General features: G+C 48.7%; 1 protein-coding gene across 3 annotated transcripts in view; it reads left to right on the forward strand.

Moving 5' to 3' along the window:
• Nucleotides 1-26,554, forward strand: part of TTC28 (tetratricopeptide repeat domain 28) — a 107,691-nt gene extending 81,137 nt beyond the window's left edge. For 2 of the 3 annotated variants that reach the window (XM_064393016.1, XM_064393018.1), the window contains 15 exons: nt 693-802; nt 956-1,085; nt 1,489-1,707; nt 3,637-3,802; nt 6,416-6,556; nt 10,513-10,657; nt 11,571-11,750; nt 12,773-13,493; nt 15,179-15,303; nt 16,329-16,560; nt 16,945-17,021; nt 19,030-19,053; nt 19,858-19,987; nt 20,511-20,618; nt 21,075-26,554. In XM_064393016.1, the coding sequence (XP_064249086.1) occupies nt 693-802; nt 956-1,085; nt 1,489-1,707; nt 3,637-3,802; nt 6,416-6,556; nt 10,513-10,657; nt 11,571-11,750; nt 12,773-13,493; nt 15,179-15,303; nt 16,329-16,560; nt 16,945-17,021; nt 19,030-19,053; nt 19,858-19,987; nt 20,511-20,618; nt 21,075-22,699 (4,133 nt within the window). In that variant the 3' untranslated portion in view covers nt 22,700-26,554. The remainder of the gene's footprint in view (nt 1-692; nt 803-955; nt 1,086-1,488; nt 1,708-3,636; nt 3,803-6,415; nt 6,557-10,512; nt 10,658-11,570; nt 11,751-12,772; nt 13,494-15,178; nt 15,304-16,328; nt 16,561-16,944; nt 17,022-19,029; nt 19,054-19,857; nt 19,988-20,510; nt 20,619-21,074) is intronic. The other variant, XM_064393017.1, reaches the window with a different exon arrangement.
• The last annotated feature ends 184 nt before the right edge of the window (nt 26,555-26,738 follow it).

Raw genomic sequence — 26,738 nt, forward strand, 5'->3', positions numbered from 1 at the left:
GCCTGGGAATGCTAGCTGCTGCTGAGCTGCGTGGTGACAGCCAGGGCCCTGCTCCCCAGGCTGGGGGAACCCAAGGTGCCTCAGAGGACATGTCCCTGTTGTCAGCAGGGGCCACCAAGGCAGAGGTTTGGAGTGTGTGGAAGCGGGGACAGCACAGATTGTGCTGCTGGAAGTGAAGTGAGCTCCAGGTTGTTCAGGCCAGGCCGCTGCCCTCTGCTCTGGCTCAGCACATAAACCATGCAGAGCCTGCCAGAGGGCCAGGGAGAGCTGATGGGAAGCAAGCCAGGAATGTGGCAAGAGGTGTCTTTTCTGGCAGTGTTTGACAGCTCAGTGTGATTTTGTTTGTCTGTGTGGCTTTTAGGGTTTAAAAGTTGAACTCTCTGATAGGGGCTTACTGAGTGTGTCTCAGGGTGCCTTAACCTCACTTGGGGAGGCTCAGTCCATGGAAGTGTCTGTCACCTCTCATGCTGGTGCTGATGTGAGGGCTGGCAGCAGCTGCCCAGCACTGCTACTGCCCCTGATCATCCTGGTGCTGTCCCTGCCCTGCTCACCACCCCACCTCTGGTGCTGCCCTGCTTTCTGTCCCAGTGCTGGCACCTCCACAGCTGTCTCTGCCTGCACAGGAACCCCCTGGGGCTGAGGCCACAGCCCCTTCTCCCCTCTGGCCCTCTCTCACTCTAACTCCTTTTCAGGCCTGAGGCTGGCAGAGCAGCTGGGTCGCAGAGAAGATGAAGCAAAAATCCGTCACGGCCTCGGCCTCTCCCTCTGGGCGAGTGGGAACCTGGAGGAGTCCCAGCACCAGGTACACCATGGTCTGCCCTGTGTGTCCCAGGGAGGGTGTGAGGCAGTGCTGCCCACCCTGAGGGCATGGATGCTGGCCCTGGCTCACCCTGCTTTCCCGGGCAGTGCTGTGCAGTGTCCGTGAGGAAGTGACTGTGGCTGTTTTCCCTCCCAGCTGTACCGCGCCTCCGCGCTGTTTGAGACCATCCGCCACGAGGTGCAGCTGAGCACGGATTACAAGCTGTCACTCTTCGACCTGCAGACATCCTCCTATCAGGCCCTGCAGCGAGTGCTTGTCAGTCTGGGTAAGAGGTGCCTTCAGATGCTGAGGCTGAACTCCAGGCTCATGCCAGTTCAGCTGCACTTGTGGGGGGACAGTTCCTGGTATGTCCTTTGCTCCACAGCTGTCCAGCACTGCACAGCATTTCTGTTCCAGGACAGCAATATGAATGTCTCTCTTTGAGCTTGGGGTACCTTTGGTTCTTCTTCCTTGCTTCCTCCATTGTTTTACCTTTCTGTGGCTCGTTGTGTTATTGCCTGCAGCAAATACATTCTGTGAGACTGTGTTCCAGTGCAGAGACTGCTCTTTTGGGAATAGGTGGCACTGCTCCCCAGGCTGGGATTGGGATAGCAACTGTCCCTGTTCCATGAACGTGGCACTGCAGACCACTCTTGTGTCAGGTGTGAGAGCTGGCTTTGTCCTTTCAGGTCACCATGATGAGGCACTGGCAGTAGCAGAGAGAGGACGAACGAGAGCTTTTGCTGACCTGCTCGTGGAACGTCAGACTGGGCAGCAGGACTCAGATCCCTACTCTCCCGTGACCCTTGACCAGGTCCTGGAGACTGTGAATGGCCAGAGGGGACTTGTTCTCTACTACTCACTGGCTGCAGGTTATCTGTACAGCTGGCTGCTGGCTCCTGGGGCAGGTGAGCTCCTTTTTGGACACAAGAGCCTGGGAACTGGGAGAATAGGAATGAATTTGGGACCAGAGTGAATGTAGGAGAGAATAATTTCCATCTAGTAGCTGAATAGACTAAAAGCTATGGCATAGCCAAAGCAGTAATGACTCAGAAGTGCTTATTCAGGACTTTGATGTTCACCTGGAGATGGAAATGTTTCATATGTTTAATATTTTCATTTTTCAACCTCCAATCTGTATATATTTCCCACAGGGCAGAACAGAAGAGTAATGAAATTCCAAGTATGCTGGCTCTATGAGAATCTTCTGTGCATAAGAATCCCTACTTTAATTATAGTTCTGTGCTTTATTCTTCCAAAAGCTTTTGACGTTTATTCACTGAAGTGGATTGCAGAAAACAGAAGGGCATCCCCACTTCCTTATATGCCATTGAACTGCCTGATCCTCACATGAATGTGGAAGCACTTATCACAGAGGAGCAAGGAGGATTAATTTGAAGAGGATTGCTTTTTGCAGACAGCTGTTATTCATTATCTAATAAAGTGATGACTGTAAATTTTAACAAGTTCTTTCTGGATATAATTTAATAATTGCAGCCCTTCATCATGACAAAGCTAGAGAGATAAAAAGCACTATTTGGATTGCATGAAAAATGCTTCAGAAAGGGAAGGAAGCTCTCACACATGCCTGATTTAGATGGGGTGACAGTGGTTGGAAGAGACACTTTCTGGGAGCATTTTGCAGTGTCTGAGTAAAGGTGGGACTGTCCTGCTGTGCATCTAGTCTCTAATTGGCTCTTCAGGGCTGTAGTTCACACAATAAAATGCCAATAATTCTATAGTATCACTATTAGGCTGAGCTTATTAAAATTATATAGATCAAGTGTAAGATTTGCCACTGGGCATCCTAATCAGTCTTCTCTTTGCCCAGAGTGCCCAGAGTCTTGGAGAAAAGCAGTGTTTGAGTCCATGGTTTGTGACTGCCTCTTTGAAGGCACTATCAGGTGATGGGAAGGGTACAGGCTGTGGTGTTTTGCTCAGGACTTTGCTGGGTGCCCTTCAGTAGTGGCTCTGCTCCAGCCATGGTGACCTGTTCTTGTTCACTGACAGAGGGAGCAGCTTCAGTGGCAGCCCAGGGTCCTCATGTCCCACTGGCGTGGAGCCCTCAGAACCTTTTGGCTGTTGCTGTGTTTGCTGCTGTTGCTGCAGGAGGAGTTGCTTTATTCTTTGTTCCTCTGCTCTTCTCTGACTGTGTGTAATAATTGATGCTGCTGCTAAGGCATCCAGAGCAGCCTTTTACTGTTGATCACAGGCTGCAGAATTAATTATCTCAGGAAGAATAGACCAGTCTGAAAGCAGGAAGGTTTTATCTGCAGTAGCAGTGGAATTCTCAGCAAAACAGGAAGTGGCCTTTATCTGGTTTACCCATTGTGAAATACTATCTTTTAATAATTCACTGTGCTTTAATCCATCTTCTTTCCTTTTATAGAGTGAAATCACTGTGTGTGATGTGAGGAGGTTCTGCTGTAGTAACAACTCTTGTTCAGCCTTGTGAGTTCAATTAATTTGCTCAGAGGCTATTAATAGGTATTTTTCATGTGTATCAATTGAAATGTGAATTACTCTGGTAGGGGCTTGTATGGAAGACCTGGTTTATAATTTATATGAGTGCTGCAATAGCAAAGGCATTCTGAGCATCTTGTAAAAGCTCTTCTCTGCCTTTGTGCCTTTGAGCCATTATCTGCAAAGTACAAACCCAGATTTTAAAAACAAGGCTGGAAATGCTGGAGAAGTTCAGTGGAGACCTGGCATAGAACACTTTGCCCCAGTTTTGCTGGAAATGCCAAATGCTTGGGGCTGTGCCATCTTCTTAGACAGCTGCTGGCAGCCCTGCTGTAGCCCTGCAGAAATAACCTCCCAATTCTGGTGCCTTGCAGGAATTCTGAAATTCCATGAGTATTATCTGGGTGACAGCCTGACAGAAAATGCTGGGGACTTCCATGAAGCCAACAGCGTGGCCCTGCAGACACTGACAAACTCAGCACTGGAGCAGCACATCTCCAGCGTCAGGGAGGCTCTGGGGGTGGATTCCTACTACACCAGGTGAGTTGGGATCAGGGGTCTAACATCCTGCTCTCCCACCTGAATTTAAAACATTTTGAGATGAGCTAATTGGCTGAGAAGTCTGAGAACTGAGAGTCAGAGAAGGGGCAAATTTTCAATGCAGCAACAAAAAAAAAAAAAGGCTTTGTTTTTGTAACCATGATTATTTTCCTGCCAAAAACTCTGCACATGCAAATAAGATCCAAACCCACAGGCTGTGTGGTGAATTTGTAGACTGGATGAGGAGGCAGGTGCTATGTCTAACTGCATATGGACAGATTTCATCCTACTTACAGTTTCCAGTGTAATTAATTCTCTTTCAACTGCTTTGAAAAACTGCAAATACCATAGGAATTCTAACCATCCCCCCCAATGTGGCTTATGGCTATAGCTGAGTGAATAATTTAGAACCACATGTTGATTGTTGAGTCTTACCCTGCAGACATGCAGATACACAAGATCCATAACTGAAATCTGCAGTTGGGCCTCATGCAGCAGTTTTGCAGATACAGTTTTTAGTTTCATTAACTGTCTCCTCCTGGTAAGGGCAGTCCTTCAGTCTTCAGGTTCTGGGATGAGTTTTTAATTTGCTGGGATGTCAGCTTCTTCCTCACTTTGTGGTAGTGGTAGGGGTTTGTTTTTGGTTAAGGATTCTGGGTTTAATGCTTGTCTCCAAGATCCTTGGACCATTGTAGTACAATCATAGGCAGACATTCTTTCCCCATGTCAAAATCACATGCAGGGGATCAAGCAAACAATTCTTGGCTGTTCCACGTGGGTGAGCATCACTTTCTACTTGAAACCTCTTTCCCAGTGTGCTGTTAGTGCTTCCCCTCAGCCCTGCTGATTCCACTGCTCTCCAGAGCCCCAGCAGGAGCTGCCAGCCTCAGTCCCAGCCCCAGGCTCTGCCCAGCAGCAGGGTGTGAATGTGCACAGCACATGTGAAGGAGCTTGACTACTCAGTCCCTGGCTTGCTGGAGTGCTCTGGGGTTCAGGTTGAAGAGTTTATGTGTCCACACCCTGTGAGCAGGGTCAGAGGTGCTGCTGAGTCTCTAGAGCATGTCTTCACACTTGCTGGAGGGGAAGGGATGCGCAGCATGTTCAGTTCCACACTGCAGCCTTCAGGTTCTGCTAGAAAGGGTTCTTTTCAGCTAGTCTAATTAATCCTCAAAGTAACATTCTTGCAAAAAAAAGAAGTGTAAGGGATTTTAAAATCTGCTTGAATTTGTGTCAGAACAGACTCCGCTCTCTTTAGGGAGAGCATGTGACCTGCTCTCTTGGGTTCATGAACTCAAGATTTTTGCCTCTTTAAGGAGCTGTGAGTGTTACTCCAAACTGTGCCAGGACTCAGAGCTGAGCATGCCTCAACTGGAGGAAAAATGTGCAGGGAGAAGCTGTTGACAAACTTTTCTTCTTCATTTTTTCCCTTATGTTGTTTTTTTTCAATCCCTTCTGTGGTTCAGCTGTCCCCATTTCAGTGTTCATGAAGTGATTGGCTTTTGTCAGGACTTACCAGGCTCTAAATCATATTGACCAGGAAATTCACTCACAAGAGATCCATGTTCCATGCAGCAGCAGAGATACAGCTCTGGTTGCCTGCACAAGTACAGGTTGTGTGTTCATTTAATTCCTGTGCTCTTTCTTGGGAAACATGCCCTTGAGGAGAGGCTTCAAGCTGTCAGGAACCCAAAAGGTAGCAGAAGTGAGATGCAAGGAAGCTTCATCAGGTAGCTTCCTAGGTTTATCTTAAGTGTAAAAAATCCAAGGTTTGTGATGTGCCATTGTTGTGGTTTAGGAATGGTACTCTCCAGTTTAGTTCTCCCCCTGAGACTCTCCAAACCCCAGTACTGCTTCCTTCCTCCCTCCCCCTCTCTCCCTCCTGTCGGCTGGAGAAGAGAATTGGAGACACAAAAGGTGAAGATGGTGGGTTGAGATAAGAACAATTTACTGGAAACAGCAATGACGCAAGGAAACAAACAGTAACAGCAACAACATTAACAAAAAAAGTGTACAAAATAGAGAGAATGATTCACATGCAAAATGCTTACTGAGCCGAAACCAGCCCACCAAGAGCACCCCAACTGCACTGAGAAAATTTAGATATTGATATCAGGAGACTGGGAATTTAGAATTGTTGGACTGTTTCTCTGTATTGCTGCTGCACTTGGGACATTAATAGAGTAAATTGTTCTGTGCTTTCCCTCTTTGTATAACAGGAGTGGCAGCACAGCTCCCTCTGCTATGTGAAGGAAATATGTGGAGCTTGAAGTTAACTGTGGAGATTTGGAAAGGATGTGCTCACACGTGTTCTTAGGCAGATAAGGGTTGAGTTGGTGTTTCCTGCAGACTCAGCTTTTCAGTGTTGTGCTGCAGCTTTAGAAATCCCTGCCTGCAGTGCACAGAAGGGGTCCTGCCCTTCCACCTGCGTGTGCCACTCACTAAATCTTGAGGAATCCCAGGAGAGGAGGAATGGGGCTGGTATTGTCTTATTGCCTGACAAAAGGTTGAGCTTCTTTTTGAAAAACATTTTTGCTCAGACTGGCCAAGCATTTGTCATCAAGCTGTTGTTCCTTCTCGCATCAGTGACCCTTCATCTCACTGATTCCCCCCCAGAGCCTGTGCTAGCAGCGAGACAGAGAGTGAAGCTGGGGATATCATGGACCAGCAGTTTGAGGAGATGAATAACAAGCTGAACTCAATGACTGATCCAACTGGCTTCCTGAGGATGGTCAGCAGGAACAACCTATTGAACAGGTGAGAATGCAGCACTGCTGCAGGGGTCAGCAAGCAGGAGATGTCTGGGTGATGGGCTTCTCCCTAAACTGCAAGTTTAGGTGCAGCCAGTGCTCAAGGGGAAAGCCAGCAAGGACTGGTCCCTGTTGTAACTGATGAGTGTCCAGAGGAATAGCTGTTCTGAATCTTCTCCTGGCCAGGTGCTGATTTTGAGACTCCAAGCAATTGTTTTGTCCCTGCTGTATGTGAGATGCAGAGCTTGGAGCTCTGTCCTGCACACTTGTTACAGAAATACATGTTTCTGTTGATCTCAAGTGTTGTACCAATTAGGTGGGAATATGCTGCTTTTCCAGAGTTAAAGGATTGTACAAGCTGCAAGTCTCCACTCATTTTCTGCCTCTAACAACTTGTTCTCAGCCTTTCACATGACTGTGCTGATTAGGACTTAGGGCAACCATTTGGAAAGAAAATTGAGGACAGAATTTTTCCAGTGTGGCTGTGTGATGCAACCCAGGGTTTCTGACTGGATCTGTGCTTGATTGTGGTTTATAAGCACAGGATACCCTAGGCCTTTCTCAGCTGGAAAAGAAAATGTGATCAGCCTGGAGTGTTGTGAGCCACCACTGGAGCTTGTGAACTGTTACAGCATCCCCACGGAACTGGGAGCTGCCTGCTGGCACCAGCAACTGGCCTGGTTTTCTTTTCAGAATCCACAAGCATATCTGTCCAAGCTGCTGCACTGGTGAAGGACTATGAATACTTGCTAGTTTTGGATCACACAGGCAGCTCCTCAGAATTGCTGAGATGTTTTGCTAGTTTATCAGGCTTACAAAGAGAGGAGATTGTCCTTCTGATTACAGGGGGAAGTAGGATGTGATTCTGTTCCAGGGAATGCTAATCTTTAGGAACACTGCAGTGGCCAACCATGCCACATCTGTCTTTCTGCTTCACAGGAGCCACATGCATTACTTTGCAGCCAGACCTAGGAGCTTAGGCTCAGGTGTCTTGTCAAGTAAGTAATTTTCAGCTCTTAGGAGCAGCCCAGGAATGGGGCATCTTGGGTATTTAACTAAAAGCACTCTCAGAAGAGAAGCAGGGGAAGCATTAGAAGCAGCTGGGTCTGTGATGTTCTTGCAATGAGCACTGGGGTGAAAAAATAAGGAGACACTGCTGGATGGCCTCCCTGCCTGCCCCCCTTCTTTTGCCTGTGGAGGGGGACCAGGGGATGGAGCTGACACTGCCACATGTGTTTGCAGCGGCTTTCTGAGCCCTGAATTCAGGGTAGGTGCTTTTAAGCAGAGAATAGTAGGATTTTTTTCTCAGTTCTGCTTAGAAAAGCAGACTTGGAGGGTTGGCAGTTCACTTAGAGAACTTCTGAGAGGAAATGAACTTTGGAGGGGAAAGAAGCACTGGAGGAACACTGTGGGGATCTCAGGACTGGTCAGTGGCTGTTTGAGCTGAGGATGCCACTGGTACAGCCACCAGGATGGCCACAGTGGCTCGTGTCTTCTTGCAGCTTCTACTTACTCTGCTCCTTAATTAGGGCAAGCTGATTAGGATCATTGGAGCCTATTACTGCCCTCAGGGCTGACAGCTTGCCCTGGAGAACCACACAGCTGACCCTCTCCAGAGCAGAGGGATGGGGCAGCCCAGGCAGAAGGGACAGCAGTGGCTGGGGAGTCCCTTCTGTGGTGGTTCTCTGCCATCCAGGATGCAGTGCTGCAGCTGCTGACGTGCAGACCACCCTGGCAGAGAATTCTGGGTGGGCTGTGGGTTTGTTGCAACCACTGGTGTGTTCTGGAGATACTTGTGGATCCTTGAAATGATCCTCAGGGAGCTCAGATCTGGCTGCTTTCTGGAGCTTACTGCAGCTTTATATGGTGTGTGTGTCAAGGCCCTGGATGTGGGTTTAGGGCTGCATCTTTAGGAAGAGTCTCTCTGAGGAAGGCTTGGTGGGTATCCAGCTTCCCAAGGCTGCCAACCCCTGCAGCACCAGCCTGACTCCCATCCCCCTCTCAGTGGCTGTGCTTGGCCATGGGGAGTATTTGACTTGTCCAAAATCCTAATTAGTGCTAAGGCAGGAGCTGGTGCTGGTTCTGGGATGAACCCCTCCTTCTGCCTGGTCCCAGCCACTCATCTTCAGCAGGCAGAGCCAGCACCTTGAGGCTGCTGGTCAGCCAGGTCAGTCTGACCCTGTTCTCTGAGGCTTTGCTTTGTTCCTGCATCCCCAAGACAAAGGCAGGGAGCAGAGCTGAGCCCTGGCTGTTTGTGCTGTTTCTCTGCTTGCTGCAGGCTAGGCTGCCTGTACAAAGGGTTATAAATCAGCAGCACTGCAGAGTCTGAGCAGAGGCTTCCAAATGAAAGATTTCACTGTTCAGACGTCAGGGGATCCTCTGCATTGCAAGAGCAAGGTGGAAATCATCAGTGCACCTGGAGCCTTTTGTTGGCTTCTTTGGGAGGAAAGGATGGGCTGGCCAGGGCTCCTGGTCAGCTCCATTTGCCACAAGAGATCTGTTCATCCTCCCCTGTGGATTTGCTCATTCTTTGTGTACATTCACACAGAGGCAGGAGATGTGAGAGATTTATAGTGCTTCCTTGGATTGGTTCTCATAAAAAGCAATCTGAGTGGTGAGGAAATAAATCTAGAGCTGCTTGTCTGGGAAACCCAAGATGCAGGAGGGCTTTGCTGATTGAAGTAATGAAGCCCCTATTCCCTGCAGTAAATGAGTGTGTAACAGTGGCTGAACATGGGCTGTGGGGCAAGTGCTGCCTGGTGGCAACAATCCTGGCTGACCAGGGAGGATCAGGGCACAACATCCTGGACACCACTGGATATCCCTGCACAGATTTTCTTTCCTGATCTGATGTTAAAATCTGTGCTTCATAAAGCTGAACGCTGCAGTCAGGTGCTGCAGTGAAGTGGGGCAGATGGGTGTGAGGGGAGCAAACAGCACCAAGCCTGTGCTGATCCCCTGTTGCACAGATCCCCCAGATGAGTTTCCAGCAGCTCTAAGCAGCAGCAGGAGCAGCATACTCGTACTGTCACTGGAATCTCTGGGTTGGAGAGCGTGGACAGTCAGACACCAGGCTTTTGTTGGCATTCTGAGGTTATTCCTGTGTGCCCATAAGATGGTAATTCCTTGTGGGTGGTAAGGACATTTTTTTCTTCAGAGAATTATAGGTTTCAGGTATGATGTGAGCTGGGTCAGAAGGCTGGTTGCAACAGCTGAGGAGAGAAAGAGGGGGGAAAATGCAATTTTTGAGTCTGTGTGTTGGTATGTATCAGAAATGGCTGAGGTGTGTCCCAGGCCTCCCTACCTTTCCTCTGAGGTCCACCTGCTGAAATGTTTTGGAAAGTTACCCTTTCCATGTAAAATGGTCCCAAGCCAAGGATAACATTTCTGGGAGCACAGCTGCTGGACTAGTGAGCCCAGAATGGGACAACTTCATTTCCTCAGCAGGGCAGACACTTGTGGCTGCTGATGCCAGGAGATCACGTGCAGAGTTCTGTGGAATATCAGAAATGGGCACCAGGTGTTGCTCAGCAGTGGCAGAAGTGCAGAATCTTGCTGTCTCGTGGTTTGCCTGTTGTCACATTCCTCTGGTATCACTAGGTCAGTTGGTGCACAGCCCAAGTGCAAATCCTCCTGTGGCTGTGGTCACTTGTCAGTGGGTCATGCCTGCCTGCACACAGCTGCTGCCCATAGGTGTGCAGGAGCAGCTGGGAACAGCACTCCAGGCACTGGAGTGTGGAGAGAAACTCCACAGCAATGTCATGTGCTGTCTGCAGCTGATTCATCCTGCCATTAATGTCACTGCTCACTGAGGTGTGGAGCTGAATGGGAGACTAAAGTCCTGCCCTGAAGCATCTTACAGAGCAGAGTCCCCTGGGTGACAGGGTCACTGTCAGAAGTCAGGGCAGCCACAGGGCAGCTCAGATTCCTGCAGCTAACCTCTCCCTTGGCTTTTGCCCACAGGAGCTGTCAGAGCATGACCAGCCTGTTCAGCAGTACCATGTCTCCTGCTAAGGATGGAACATCATCACTTCCAAGGAGGCAGACTTCTTTCACCAAGCCCCCACTCCGTGCTCTCTACGACTTACTGATAGGACCCATGGAAGGAGTAAGGCTTTGCACAGACACCAAACCCTCTCAGTGTGGGAAAGCAAGAACAGACAGCTTGGGGCTGTTTTCTGAAGTGTGGTATTTTCACAGAGCAGTCTGGGGTGGAAGGGAGTCTTAGCAACCATCTAGAGACAAGGATCTAGTCCTGCTTTTTTTTTTGCCTTTTTTTTTTAATTTTTTTTTTTGTTTGGGCTACCAGTGTTTAAGCTGGAGCAAATTACAGTGCTTTGAAGTTATTCTTTCCTGGAGTGAAAACGAATTGTTTTTATGATACACTAGATGAATGAATTTCCACAGGAAAATTATTAACTGCTCCTGGGACCAGGAGCAGTTGCCACATTTTGTGCCCAACTGTATGTTCCCTATTGGCTAATCTCTCACCTTCACTTCCGTCCATAAGATGCTTCCTGGTTAGATGTTTTGGTGACTCTGGGTTGATGATGATGTCAAGTGTCTGGAAGTGCTGGCCATGGACAGATCTGTCTGTAGATGGTTCACTCTTCAGAGGAAATGGCTTTTTAGAAATTCAATATCAGAAAGAATATTCTCTGACAAAGGATAAGGTGATGACAATACTGACAAGGCATAGGTGGTTGGGATTAGCCAAGAATTCAGGCTGGAGCAGAAGGAGCTGCAGAAGCAGGATGAGGCTGGGCCCCACGTGGGCTGGGGCCAGGGTGATGACCCAGAGCAGACAGGTCAGTGCCCTCAGTGCTCACTTGTCCCTGGAACTGGCTGGGCACAGGTGAGCAGCTGCACAGGACGTGCTGCTCTGTCACACAGAGCGTGGTTCTGATGTGGGTGTTTCCAAACTGACACGGGGTCAGAGCAGAGCCTGATGCTTGGGAAATACAGACAGGGACACGGGTGCAGTGAAAGGGCCAAACTAATTCTCTCTCCTTTCTTTTCAGGGTTTGATGCATTCCAGTGGGCCTGTAGGCCGCCACCGTCAGCTGGTCCTGGTTCTGGAGGGAGAACTGTACCTCATTCCCTTTGCTCTCCTGAAGGGCAGTTCCTCCAACGAGTACCTCTACGAGCGCTTCAGCCTCATTGCAGTGCCATCCATCCAGTCACTGAATCCCAGCTCCAAGGTCTGACACTGCTTATGAAACCTCTGCTGTGGGTGCAGGGGTTGGTACATGCTCACAAAGCAGCAGCTCTGTCCTGCTGTGCCAGACACAAGAACAGAAAGCACAAACGGGCCACCCTGGCTCTGAGGAACACGCTGAGCACCACAGCTCTGAAGTAGGCTCTGATGTAGTTCCTGCAGCACACAATCACAGCCCCAGGCATGCCAGGAAGGACAAGGGGATTGGATCGTTTGGATATCCTCCTCTAAAGGATTGCATGTGCTGGGTGTGAAATACATGGCAGACTACAGAGATGTGGGTGTCTGTGATCTGTGCTGAGCTTCCTTGCCAAGATGACTGTCCTGTCACATTGCTGTATGTTCACCTCCATTTTAGCATTCTGAGTGGGCAAAGCCACTGATGTCTCAGGACACAAAAGCTATGAGGGAAAGCAAATCCCACAGGTGAATCCTGCATTAGAATTCTCTTCCTACTGAGGTTTGGCAGCAGCCTTTCTAATGCCCAGCTCCCTGGGAGAATGCACCAAAGCACATTTGCTCTTGCTGGGCAGTGTGTTGTGGCACATCTTGGTTTGCCCTGGGTTAAGGACAGTCAGTGGAGCAGCAGAAGGGTCTGAATCTTGTCAGCTTTACTGCTATTCCATTCAGCATCAGCTGTGTGCAGCACCTGCTGCTGGCAGTGCTGACACTGGTCTTGGAAATGCAGGTATGAGGAACCACTTAGTGATTGCAGGTGATGTTCCAGGAATGTGAGAACCTGGAATCTTCTTTATGTTTTTAGCTCTGCTGCAACCCTCAAAGGGACCTGGGCTAGATCTGGGATCTGGGGATAGAAGTCTTGACCAGACTTAAACAGAGGTGTTCCTTGGAATAGTTAAACAAAAGAAACTAAAGAAATGCAGTCTTCCTGTAATTATGATGACCAGACTTATGCTTAGAGCCAAAGAGACGGGATATTTTATTTCCAGCACCATAAAAACCAGATCTTTGAACCCCATTTTCTCTTTCTCTTTTTCTCTGTAGTCCCATGTGAGGAAGAATACTCCTGCTTACTCCAGTTCTACCTCAATGGCAGCTGTGATAGGAAATCCCAAGCTCCCTTCAGCAGTTATGGACAGGTGGCTGTGGGGACCTATGCCCTCTGCAGAAGAGGAAGCATATATGGTATCTGAGTTACTTGGCTGCCAGCCCCTAGTCGGCAGCTCATCCACAAAAGAGAGAGTCATGAGTGCCCTGACTCAGGCAGAATGTGTCCATTTTGCAACCCATGTCTCCTGGAAACTGGCTGCTTTGGTCCTGACACCCAACACTGACAGCAACCCAGCCAGCAGCAAGAGCTCCTTTGGGAACCCCTACACAATCCCAGAGTCTCTTAGGATGCAGGATGATGCCAGTGATGTGGAGAGCATCTCAGACTGCCCTCCTCTCCAGGAGTTCCTGCTTACAGCGGCTGATGTGCTGGATCTGCGGCTTCCTGTCAAGCTGGTGGTTCTTGGCTCTTACCAAGAGTCCAACAGCAAAGTCACTTCTGATGGAGTCATTGGCTTGACAAGAGCATTCCTGGCTGCTGGGGCTCAATGTGTCCTTGTGTCACTCTGGCCCATTCCTGTGGCTGCTTCCAAAATGTTTGTGCACGCCTTCTACTCCTCTCTCTTAAACGGGATGAAAGCCAGCGCAGCCCTGGGAGAAGCAATGAAAACTGTGCAGAGCAGCAAGCAGTTCTCCCATCCAGCCAACTGGGCAGGTAGGAAGAGCCTTCTTCTGGGCAAATCAGATGGGGTTTCTAGGGAACTGCCAAACTGTGAGCTAAGCAAGGAGCAGTGCTGGCAGGTAATTGGGAGCAGTGTGTGCCTTGTGCTTTCCTGGAATTCAGTCCCTGTGTCTCAGACTCTGCTTCAGCTGAGTGTGGCTGAATGTCAGTGTCACAGGACTCATCAGCATTTCACTGGGCACAGTAGGTGGGTATGGATTGGGTATAATTAGAAGCAGTTGTGAGGTGAAGTGTGTTTCATGACTGGAAAGAAATAAAGTGCAGTACAACAACTCATTCTCTGTGTTTGAACTCTCCAAGCTCACACTTCCTGTGTCCTTGGGATGGAGTCAGCTGGAACACACATATAGACTTTTTAATGGAAAATTTAGACACTTCAGCAGGAGGCAGGAGAAGTGCTGCTAGAAGCAGCAGCAGCAAGTAGCTGTGATTTTTGTGACATAAACCTTGTAGGACCTATTCCTTTGGTCCTTTTAGGAGAAAGAGAAGAAAGGTTTCTCTTGCTTCCATTGGGCATGTCTCAGCAGTGTCAGCTCCTTGTGCAGTACTGCTGCTTGCTCCCTCTCAATTAGATCTGTACTTTGAGATTTGGAGTGACAAAGTCTTGGAGTTCAGCAGTGCTGTGACAGGAGTATGTACAGATAACCTAATTTTTCTTCCTGGCATGAGGCCTGGTTTTTGAAAGCTGCAGGCATTCCCCAAATTGATTTTTGCACAGGCAGCAGAAGCATGTTATTTAGCTCAGGAAACTGTGGTGAATATGGCTCTGGTGTGAACTGCATATGGCTGGGGGAGCGGGAACTGGTGAAAATGAGTCAGGCTGACACTGATTTCAGGCATGTTGAGTCCAGCATTAGGATGTGGTTCAGGTAGTACCAGCTGTGAGCTGAGTTCAGGTTACAGGCCACAGTTCAGTTGGGATTTTATTTTCCTTCCAAGATTTTTCTGTCTCAAAAGAAAAGAGCACTAAAAAGCCTCAAAAGTGACCACTTCCTAGTTAGAAAAGAAAGAGTGTGGACACAGTGCTTGGCATTGCCAGCAAGCAGAGGCTTTCAGCTGCTCAGGCTGAGCACTGCCCCTTCCATGGCACTGTGCAAGCTCATCCCACACATTCCCTGACTTCACTGCTGACCCGTGGCACTGAGTTTTGGGCAGAGCACAGAGCCAGGAGCAGCTGCATCCTCACTGCATGAATGAGAAGGGAAACGTAGAGCTCCTTGTGCTGACATCTGGGGAGTCTGGCATTGAATGGGCATGAGCCAGGACAGGTTTCTCACTAGGACAGCAAAAACTTTCCATGTTCAGAGTTCTGTTTTACGACCACTATTGGCATGTGTTGATTTCTGTGGCTGCAGAGGAGACCTGGAGCATGCCTGGACAAATTTAGCTGCAATCCAGTGGTTTTCTGCTTGCTTGAACAGGAAGATGCTATTGATTTAATAGCAGGGGACAGTAAGAAGTATCTAGAAACTTTCTGGAAGTTCATTCAGTCTGCATGACTGGGCAGGGAGTGGGCAGCAGCTCTGGGAAAAGAATGTCTCTGTGCAGGGTACAGTGAACCATCATTCACTGGTCTGAGGGCAGAGGACATCTGTGTCTGGTTTGAGCATTTTCCATAACAACAGGAGGTTGACTGTCTCTCATTCTGAATCCTGCAGGCTTCATGCTTATTGGGAGTGATATGAAGCTGAACAGCCCTTCTTCACTGGTAGGACAGGCCCTGACTGAGATCCTGCAGCACCCTGAAAGGGCCCGGGATGCTCTGCGTGTCCTCCTTCATCTGGTAAGGGAAAGGAGGGGCTGGCACAGCCCATCTAGTCCTGAGACACCCTCACCTGAGGGCATGAGTGGAACAGCAGCCACTCCCTGATGTGCTGCCACTCCTGCTTGAAAATATATACATCTACACCTTCATTCTCCCTCTCCTGCTATGATGTATCCTCTTGCAAAACTCCGGGTCAGTGTGGAAAGACTTGGACACCTAAGGAAGTGTTCAGTGCAAAAAGAGGCAAAGTAAGCAAAATCTTAGATTGTATTGTGACAGAATCCTCCCCAGACCCATCTGGTTTGCATTAGCTGTTGAATTGGGTTTCTGCTTAAGGGGTAAGCATTGGGATTAATTGTTTATACAGGGAAATAGCTACGAACATGGCAGTCATGGAAACACAGAGCACAGTCACTGCTGTCTCTGTGTGTTTGGAAGATAAGAGGCCCTTCTGTCCCCATCTGTGCCACCAGTCTGTCCTGGGGAACAGCGGGACTGGAGCCAACTGCCAGGTGGCTGGAAGGATCACTCATGACTTCTAATACTTTCTTCCCAGTGCATCATCTGTGGTCTCACAGGAGTGTGAAGTATCCATAGAATGATGGAAACCTGTGAATATTGCTGGTCTTTCCAGTTGCTGGGGTTTGTGGACGCTCATCTCTCTTTCCTGTGTGCTGTATGGCTGCAGGCTCTTTGTCTGGTAATAAGCAGTCTGGAACCCCAAGGTGAATCATCTTTAGGGAGAAATGCAGCTGCCAGGCTTACAGGAAACTATCCCAAACAAACTGTTACTTCATTTCTTGTGGCATTATTGTTCCCAGCGTCCCAGAGAATATTGACACTCATCACTGTGATGTTGCAGCTGTGAAAGCTGAGTTACTGGAGCTTTTCTTTCCAAGGCACTAATGCCCTCTTGTGTGAGACAGGCCAGGATCAATCTTGGATTTGCTGTCTCCCACCCTGCTGTTCCAGTCTCTTCTCTGTGTAAAAAGAGGCAGTCAGTAACAGCATCTTGTACAATAAGCTCTGTCATTTCCCCCCAGGTGGAGAAATCCCTGCAGCGAATCCAGAACGGGCAGCACAACTCCATGTACACCTCCCAGCAGAGTGTGGAGAACAAAGTTGGTGGCATTCCAGGCTGGCAGGCACTCCTCACAGCAGTGGGATTTCGGCTGGACCCACCAGCCAGCGGCCTCCCAGCAGCAGTGTTCTTCCCAACCTCGGACCCTGGGGACCGGCTGCAGCAGTGCAGCACCACCATCCAGTCCCTGCTAGGTGAGAGCAGGCTCACATCAGCCTTTCACACCTTTCTGTGATGTCAGCATGTCAAAAAGGGATGTTTTACATCAATGAAATCAATGTATTGCACTAGGAAGAAGTTCTAAAAGTAAATGTTAACTGAAAATGTTGCCACAGATGAGAATCATTTGCTGCTGGGTGATGTGACTGTTCCTCTCTCCCAGCTCTCAGTCAGGAAACCTGTCATCAGATGCAAAGTGGGAAGACCTTTTGCTTTCTGGAAATTGCTGCTGCTTCCTGAGCTGTCCAGTGATTTAGGGGAGAGGTTTTAGCAATTAGCCAAGTGTGTGTTTTGTTGAGGCTTGTTGCATTTCTTGCAGTCAAGAAACAGATACAGATGTTTCTGCTGATGTTTTTCAGGTTTGCCTAACCCTGCACTTCAGGCACTTTGTAAACTTATCACAGCTTCAGAAACAGGAGAGCAGCTTATCAACAGGGTGAGTTGGGAGGTTTTCCTCCAGTACCAGGTTCCAAATGGCTCTTCCCAGGTCAGTAAATTCAGAAATATGCAGAATGGTTGATGCCCTGGTTTATCAACCCAGAGCTTGCTAGGAGACTTGAGGGTTGAAATTCTAAACTTGCCTGTTTGTGAATGAAAGTGTTTGTCCAGAAGGAAAATATGCAAGTGGGTTACTGGGCTGCATGGCCCTGGGACTCCCTGTTCAGTGACAAGTGAAAGCATGATCCCTGCAGCAGTGTGGGGGAATTGAGTCACAGACCCCTAATTGCTGCTTGGCCATCCTGCCTGGGCCCACGTTGGCTGCTCATTGCCCACTCTATTCACTCAAGTCCCAAGGTATGATTGACTTGGGACAATGCAAGGTCTGTCAGAGAACTCCCTGAGCCTGTGCTGCTCCTGTGTGTGCTCACAGCTCCAGGGAAAGGATTTCTGGTCTTTAGGAGAAGGGCAGTGCTACCTGTGGTGATGGGACTTCTCCCTGCTCCCCTCAGCCTCCTTCACACTCTTCCCTCTCCTGTCTCTGAGCATGCCTAGCCCACCCTGACCTTTCTCTGGGCCACCAGCCTGGCTGCTTTCCATTCCATGGTTCTTACTGTCCTGAGTGCTCCTCCAGTGAGGTTTCTCTTCAGCATTTGCCTGCTTTGGTACATGAACACACACAGGGAATGGGCCTATATCTCACTGTCTTTCCCTTTTCCCCATGCAGAAACATTCCAGGCAATACTGTGGTGGGGAGCTGGGATTGGTTCTGTGTGGTGTCAGGCTGCCCTTCCTTCAGTCCCATGGAGTCTGCAGAAAAAGCCAGAGAAGAGCCCCAGCCTCTCTGTTACCTGCTGAGCAGCTCTGGCAGCCCACTGGGATGAGTCTGCTCCAAGGAAAGGGTTCCTGTTAGGATCTACAGCAGAGTCTGAGATGTTTCCAATGTCCTTGGTGGTGTTTTGCTTCTTGCCTTGGCTCTCCTCAGTCCTTGAAATGTGTGTGGTTAACTTCAGGGTTATCTCCCTCATGGCCACCCAAGGGAGGCCAGGGTGTGAGGAGGACAGGACAACATTCCCATGGTTCAAAATGCCTTAGAGTGCTAATGAGGTGGCTTCATGATTGCTGCCCTGCCTCAGATAATTAAATTACCCAAGGAAAAACATTCAGCTGGCTGTACACAAGTAACAAAAGACACACTTACCCTTTCCTTGCTGCCCCACAGAGTAAACACTGGCAGGGATATTGTAAGTTTTCTTCCATAGCCCAGACCCCTGGCAGAATTCCCTTTTGCACCAGTCTATCCTGTTACATGTTGGTTATCAACAGCTCTCCCCTCCATTGTGGTGATTGCTGTTTTCCTCTCCTGCCTCTTGGCAGCTCATGGTGTGAGCAGCTGGGGCTGTGCCTGTCCCAGAGGAAAGCAGACGTGTTCCAGACAGAAGCAGGTCAGACATTGCAGTCACTGGGTGCTGCTGGTTGGTTTTCCTTAGTGGGTCACCAGCATCACGGGGGAGTGAGTGCTCTTGGCATTAGTGCAGCAGCAAGGTGGGAGCCTGAGCAGCTGCACTGGATAGAAAATGCTTATTTTGAGTGCAAAAGTGAAGGCAGGAGCCACAAAAGACAGAACTTCAGACACTGCATGTGCAAGGAAAAGTTAGGGATTTCTGCCTGCACTGAGCGCCAGTACTGCGTCCCAGAGGAAGCAAGAGAAGGGCTGTTTTATGTCCAGCCTCCTGCCAGAGTGAGGGTTGGCCTGAGTGTCTCCTGCTAAGTGTCTGAGCTGTCATGAGCTGGGCACTCCCAGATTCCAGCTGCCTGTTCCCATGCTGTTCCCAGCTCAGGCCATTCCCATTGCTCCCTTCTTTCTCTGGACAGAGCATCTTGGCAGTCAGGGAGCTGGCTCATGGATGTGTCCCTGCAAGGTTCCTCAGCACAGGCACTTTGTAGCACAGAGTAACCCATGTTCTTTTCTCCTCTTTTCCTTTCTTGTTGCCTGCTGCCCGAAGGCTGTTAAAAATGTGGTGGCAATGGTGAGTATGATGTGCACGAGGGGACACTGCTGTGCAGGGGGCAGTGCTGGGGTCACTGCACACCCGTGCCCTGTGCTGCTCCGTGTCTGCACCCGCCCTCAGGCCTGGGGTTTGCTCCACACAGCTACTGTGGAAAAAGGCCTGTGTAAGCTTTTGTGGGTTGTGAGAGATGGGTGGTCCTGAGGTTAGCTGGTCCCTGATTAATGGCTTTCCATCCTTGCTGCCCTGGCTGTGTTGGTGAATTACACGGGATCCTGGCATCTTAATTTGTGTCAGATCTTCATAAACACATTTTCTCTCTAGCTTGCTACTCCTGTCCCTTGAGCACAGTTGAGAAACTTCTTTCCTGGAGGCCATGGAGATGTTAGGAAAGTCTTCTATGGTTTCATATGACTTGTTCTGCCCAGTTAATGAGTTTCTTAGGATTTGCATAAGGAGTATGGCTCAGTCATGGAATGGGCTTTAGTATATTTCTGTGAGCAGCCCCAGAGTATCTCTTTCCTTTTCTTTCCCTTCACAGATGTTCCTGCTGTGCTTCCTTCTTGCTCAGTTTCCACTGGCCACCCCCCAGCCCTCACCCCTGCTCTGTCCCTGCCTTTGCTGCTGTTCCAGTCTGTCTGATGTTGCTGTCCCTGAACTGTCCTTCTTCCCAGACCTTCCCATCTCACTGCTCTGTTCAGGAGCAGCAGCTGAACTGGGTGTCCAGGGAGAGGGTGTGCAGAGGGCATTGCTGTATCTGTGGCTGTAAGAGAGGCAGTGATGTGACTTGTGAGCAATGGCTAATGTCTGTCTTGCTGTCTTCAGCTGCATCAAGTCCTGGTTCAACTTCAAGCAGGCGAAAAGGAGCAAGATTTCCCCTCTGCACCAATCCAGGTCTCCATCAGTGTCCAGCTCTGGAGGCTGCCTGGCTGTCATGAGTTTCTGGCAGCTCTAGGTAGGAAAACACTTCTTTCTGTTTCCTCTCTAAACCCACTGCTGATGTCTCATATGGGGGATTGAAACACTGATAAACTCACAGCTTCACATTTGTCTGCCCCCTGCAGCCCAGCCTGCATTAGCCAAAATCCAAGGTCTGTGCTCTTCAGTTCTATTTCTGTGAGGAAACCTGGAATTAATAGTAAATTGTTTGGCATGTAGGACATTGTCCCCTGAGATGTGTTTGGTATATAATTTCCTGACAACTCCAAGTAATTTTCAGCTACAGAAGTGTTGACAGGAGTGACTTGTTAATGAGTGTGTGTGCTCCCAGTCCAGTGCCACAAAGCTCCCAACACCTGGAGAAGGTGTGCTAAACAGTAAAAAATAACAGACAACAAACTGTGAGAGGTGAAGTCATCCTTTCGAGGGTGCTGCAGGCTGTCATACCTCTCTGTTCTGTGTTATAAATGAGGTTACTCTTATTTGAGACAAAGGGTCTTTCTGTGAGCTGTAATTTTCTGTTCCATGTCCCACTACAGGTTTTGACCTTTGTGAAGTTGGCCAAGAGGAGGTCATTCTGAAAACTGGGAAACAAGCTACCAGGAGGACCATGCACTTTGCTCTACAATCCTTGCTGGCACTTTTTGGTAAAGCTGCTCAGTGTGTTTTTGCTCTTGTGTCATCTGATGATTTGATCAGAATGGCTTTTGCTGAAATCTCACACTTGCATCATTGCAGAGGTCACACACATGTCACGCAGACCAAATGTGATACAGAGACTGGAGTAAATGTTCTTTTTGTATGGGAAAGACTTGTCTGAGAAGAAGCTGGAGATAGAGTCCAGCGACTGGAGGACAAATAATTCACTCTTTGTGTTGAGATATAAAATGATAATATACTTCCATCTAGGAGACTTGGACAGAGGTTCTTGTCTGGGTTGTGCACTTATTTTTCCTTGCCTAAGTAGTAGCTGGTAACACAGAGCCTGAGGGCATGTTTTGTAGCATTTTCTCTTAATTCTGGTAGAATATTACCTGGTGTTATTTGATTTTATGGTGTGTCTAGGGATATGTTTGTAAATACTGTTGTCTTTTCTTTTTCAGATTCTACAGAGCTGCCCAAGCGCCTTAGCCTGGACAGTTCCTCATCACTGGAGTCACTGGCTTCTGCTCAGTCTGTTTCCAACCCTGTACCCCAGTATCAAAACCCTCCATTCTCTCCTACCTGTCCAGACAGCCTTGCCTCAGATGCCATTTCTGTGTACAGCCTGAGCTCCATTGCTTCTTCCATGAGCTTTGTTTCCAAGCCAGAGAACACGCTGGATGGGGCAGGACACAGAGGGCGGCAGGATTATGAGAGGCCCAAGAACATCTATCCACACAGGTCTGCAGCTCAGAGCCAGCTGTCCCCACAAGCCACTGCAGCCAGCAAAGATGAGGAAGAGTATGAAGGTTTCTCTATAATCAGCAACGAGCCTTTAGCCAGTTACCAAGAAAACATAAAACCAAGATTTTCCCCTGATCACAAACAGCCCAAAAATAGTCAGAACGGAGGCATTAAAGCATCCATCAACTCCAAAGGGAGCATAAGTACTCCAAATTCTCCTGTTAAAATGACTCTTATCCCCAGCCCAAATTCACCTTTCCAAAAAGTTGGGAAACTTGCAAGTTCTGATACTGGGGAATCTGACCAGTCTAGCACTGAGACTGACAGCACCGTCAAATCCCAGGAGGACAGTAATCCAAAGCTTGATCCACAAGAGCTGGCCCAAAAAATTCTGGAGGAAACTCAGAGTCACCTCATTGCTGTTGAACGTCTTCAGAGAAGCAGCAGCCAGATCAGCAAGAGCAACAGCTCAGAGGATGGGGCTCCCAGCCCCGGCGGCGTGTCCGCCTTCCGCTCCTCGGAGACCAGCGCCTTCAGCCGCCCGCTCAGCTCCAGCCAGAGGAACCAGTCTTCTTCACCTCTTGCCATCAAACCAAAGCCTCCAACGAGGAGTTCATCCCTTCAGAAGGTGAGCTCTGGCTATAACAGCCCCACAACGTCGGAGATGTCGAACAGAGAAGGCACAGGTCAGTACAGTGGGCAGCCATCTCCGGGTTGTGACTCGCATGGGTCCTTGACTGAGCAGCCTCCCTTTAAACTCAAGTACCCCAGCTCTCCTTATAGTGCTCACATTTCTAAATCACCCAGAAATATCTCTCCGAGCTCAGGGCATCAGTCCCCTGGTGGCAGCACTCCATCTCCTGCTCTTTCTTATTCCTCAGCTGGTTCTGCTCGCTCAAGCCCAGCTGATGCCCCAGACATTGACAAATTAAAATTGGCTGCCATCGATGAAAAAGTGCAAGCAATTCACAACTTAAAGATGTTCTGGCAAAGCACTCCCCACCACTCCACTGGGCCAATAAAGATTCTCCGAGGAGCTCCTGGAACAATGACTTCTAAGAAAGATGTCCTCAGCTTGCTCAATTTATCACCACGGCACAGCAAAGAAGAAAGTGCAGAGAAGCTGGAACTGAAGGACCTGTCTATTGGGCAACACCTTGCTGCTTCACCACAGAAGATCCCTCCAAATGGACACAGATGCCCTGAAACCACAAATTCCATGACATCAGCTCATTCCTCACCTGGCAACACTCTGGGAGCTGTGCGTCCCCTGAGGCTGCCAGCTGGGAACGGGTATAAATTCTTGTCACCAGGAAGATTTTTCCCTTCCTCCAAATGTTGAAATGTCCCAAGTACCAGCTGATGACTTACAGTCATGTTGAAGTATTTTCTTCTGCCCACTTGCCTTTACCAAAACAGAACCAGTAGCTAAGCAGCCGTGGTCATGCCCTCAGCTGGCAGTGCCCAGGGATGGGACAGGCTGGCCTGCTGTCACTGTGGGGGCACACGGCCTCACACACATGGGTTTTTGTTTTCCCTTATCAGGCCAGACTCACCTGATAACAGGTTCTTTGTAGTATTCAGTATTTGCAGCAGCAGGTGCAAAGTATCTGGTTGTCTGCCCATTAAACACTGGCTTTTAAGCCACCTCCTCGTTTTTCTTATCCAGAAGTTTTACAGCTGGCTTTTTGTACAGAAATCACACATATCAGGGGTTGGAGAGGAAAGGGAGAGGAGGCAGAACATTGCTGTGTACCACAAAGAACATAGGTACAAGTCTCTGCCTGGAGAAAGATGAGCCATTTACTCGGCTGCTTTCAAAGGCCGACAGAGGAGAAGACCACATGCCTCTAGATACCTCTGCCAGGTTGGCCAAGCCAGAAACTGCTGTCAGTAAAGCTCCATAGCAGCAGGATCTGGCTGTTCTGTTGCATCATTTAGAGACTGGTGAAACAAAGACAAGAGGAGAGAGGTGCCCGTTCTAAAATCTGCATCTCAGGTAACTTTTTTGGAGGGAAAGTCCTCAGATGAGACTTTGCTGGTTGGTCTGCTCAAAGGAAATGTTTGGGGCCTAATAAAGCAGGTGAGCCTGTGTGTGTGATAGTGAGTGTGTGTCAGAGAGACAAGTTCTGGGTTTATTGAGTGCTCTGGTCTCTCTGGCACACCACATTGTGAAGGTGAACTTTTTATCCTGGCAAGTTTTGGGCAGTACTTACATCTCTGCTCAGTGAGCACACAAAAGGATAGCAGATGCTGCAGCTCAGAACATTATTTTGCAGTTCCACAGCAGGCAAGAATGTGACATCAGTGTGTGTGATTCAGACATCACCAGACCAAAAAAACCTTCCTCCATCCTGCTAAATCATTGCCAGGGCTCAGCACAGACAGGTCTGGGAACCTTTCCCTGCTGTGGAGGCAGGTTTCCTTTGGAGCAGGTGTGGAAACAAGTTTCATTTGGAGCAGGTGTGGCAGTGTGAGCAGCTGTTGGTGCAGCTGGAGGCAGAAGGTGAGGCAGCAAACGCAGGGGCTGGATGCAGAACCTGAGTGCCCTCTGACAAGTGGAGGAAAGGGGACCAAGAGCACCCCCAGGGCGATAAAAGAGTCAGCTTCTCTAGGCTAGGTGGGGTTTGGGGGCAGGCTGGAGATGGTTCTGGGTGGCTGTGGAATGCAGTGATGTGATCAGGATCCCAGGGATCGCTTACATGCACTGAAGCCGTGGGCACGGGGCGGCGTCGGCGCCGCCACGTCAGCTCAGATCCACGCGAGGATTCGCAGGCTGTGGGGTCAGAGCACTGTATCACCAAGGTTTTGGTGGCTATTCTGCACTCCCAGAACTGGCTGAGTGACTGAAGGCTAATCACTTCACCTCTCCGTGCCTCGTCTTCCCTTTCTATCGAAATGGGGATAGTAATACTTACCTACCTACCTCACAGAGGTGTTGTGAGGCTGAATTCATTAGGCCCTGAGTTTGAGCTGGATCTGAAGTCAACTTCCAGGCTTGCAGCTGAATGGAGAGTGCAGGCAGCTCTGTGGACGTACCAGAGGTACGTTGCTGATGCAGAGAATTGTACTTAGCATGGCTGGATGCTCTTGTAAATGTGCATCTGATAATTTGTGATTTTCTTAGGGATCTTGGAGGAAAAGCATGATAGCAGGGCAGAGAATTCAGTTCTGATATGGAAACATGAGAATGCTTGGGCTCAGCTTACTCACAGGCATAATCAGATGCGTGCTGTGAGAATATTCTGGAGTCTGCTGGTTTCAGGAGAATGTTTTCCTTTTTATCGTGGCAAGAAATGAACACAAGCACTAAAGGCAAAGGATACTGGGCTGGGTTGTTACAGCCAGCTAGCTAACAAGGGAGGGGGGATCACCAAAATTTTCAGTGCAGAGAGGAGTAGTTACCTACTCGTACACAATGTAGCAGAACAGTTGAGTCAATCTGTTCAACTCATCATGATGCAAGTTATTTGTCTGTACATGACATCTTCCTGTGATGGTTTGGTGCTAAACATCACCTTCGTGTCATTTGGCAGGAAAAATTAGAATAGTGGGCCAAAATGAGTCAGCACAGTGTCTGCCCCTTGTGGGGACAGATGCTGTTGATCATGCCACTTGCTGTGGTCACAGGACTGCTGAGAGACTTCATGTGACCCGCTCTGTTTCTAACCAGCATAAATTTTTTGAAACGACATCCCAGGAACACCCAGGATGGAAGTGGGCAGCTTTTTGTTTATAGCAACAGCAAATACTCCCTGTAGTGCTGCATAACACGCCAGAAATAAGCCTCTTTGTTGTAGTTTACTTCCGTAACTAAAGGATCTTTTAACCTGTAGAAATTCTATGCTGCCATTTTGTTACAACCCATTTCTGTGCTCCAGCAGGTTTCATGCTGGCTTAAAGCTTTCAGACAGAGCTAAATCGGGGTGGGGGGTGTGGGGAGTGGTTCTTCTGTTGTTGTTTTTAAGGAGGGGGGAGCATTAGAAGCAGGGAAGGGTTCAGATGTAGAGAAAGTTCAGTATTTGGGGAATTTGATGTTGTATAAATATGGAAGGTGAGTGTCACTAGAACAAGTCTTTTGGGAAATAGGTCTCCGTTGACTTGGCACAGGTCACTTCCATTGGCTTGCCAGGAGCCATGAAATGCATGCTTACTCGTGGCTGGGAGACACTGCACACCTTGTCCCTCACTCCTCCACCTCCTGAATGAGAAACAACCCCTTTGTGAGGAAAAAAAAAAGAGTTTTATCAGCTTTGCCCAATACGTGGAGAAATTCAGGAAATGAAAATCACGCGTTCTCCATTTGCTGTTAGAATTCCTTCTGTGGGTTTAATGCATTTGTCGTTGTTGTATTTGTGCATGGTACAAGTGACAACACTGCGTAATACAGTGAGCAATAACAATTAGGTATTAACCACTTCCACATTAAACCTGCCACATGCAACCGTTCCCCAAGGCCACAGAATGTTTTGGTTTTGCCCTGTACGTTTTACTGTGTGAGATTTCAGATTTTTTATTGACTGTCTTTAGCTCCAACTAAGTGGGAACAGTAAACAACCCCTGTGATCAAAATCTAGTTTAATTTGGTTTTGTTGGTTAGCCTGCACCTCTGGCCTGATATTGGTTTTCCTTCTGTTTAATCATACCTTACTGAAACAAGGAAAAAGCTTTGAGGGGGTGCTACACCCATGCATATCACTCTAGGCCATATTTTCTTTCATTAGGGCAAGCTCATTCTGTGAACATCTCTTCCAAGTTGCAGAACAGATCCAGGGGCACAGAGGTGTCTGAGAATCTGTTAGGAAGCATTGGTAGTTTCAGCTGGATGGTGATAATGGGTTTGAGCAGTTTTGGGTTCTTTGCGTTGCCATGCTGCCCCGCAGGGCTGCACGTGTGTGTGGACACTGCTTCCCTGAGCTGCAGAAGAGCACTGGAGACAGTGACCCAGAGAGGATGGTCAGCAGAGGCTTCCCAGCAGCAGCCCTTCAGCACTCTCCCTACGTGCAGTGTTAGCCATGTTTGGCCTCTATGGACTTTCTTTGTAAATTAAAACTCTGTTTCCAGACAGCATTAAACTTTTTATATTATGAGATTTACCATGTAAAAAGATTTTCATATTTTTATTGAAATTGCTAAGGCATTTGGCCTTTTCTTCTTTGTGATTTCAGTGTCTATTAAAGCATGAGTTCTCTCAGTGCCTCAGTCTCTTGATCTGGAAGGATTTGGGGAAGGGTGATTGTTGGCTCTCTGCTCTCTGCCCAGCTCCCCTGTGTGACCAGGGCTTGTGGCAGAGCGTGGCTGAAACTCAGGGCAGCTCTCCTCAGCTCCCTCTGCAGCTTCCCTCCCCTTTCTGTGCAGTGCAGTGTTCCTGTTACCAGTGC

Source organism: Passer domesticus, chromosome 17, assembly GCF_036417665.1.
Source record: "Passer domesticus isolate bPasDom1 chromosome 17, bPasDom1.hap1, whole genome shotgun sequence".
In the NCBI taxonomy this organism is placed as follows: domain Eukaryota; kingdom Metazoa; phylum Chordata; class Aves; order Passeriformes; family Passeridae; genus Passer; species Passer domesticus.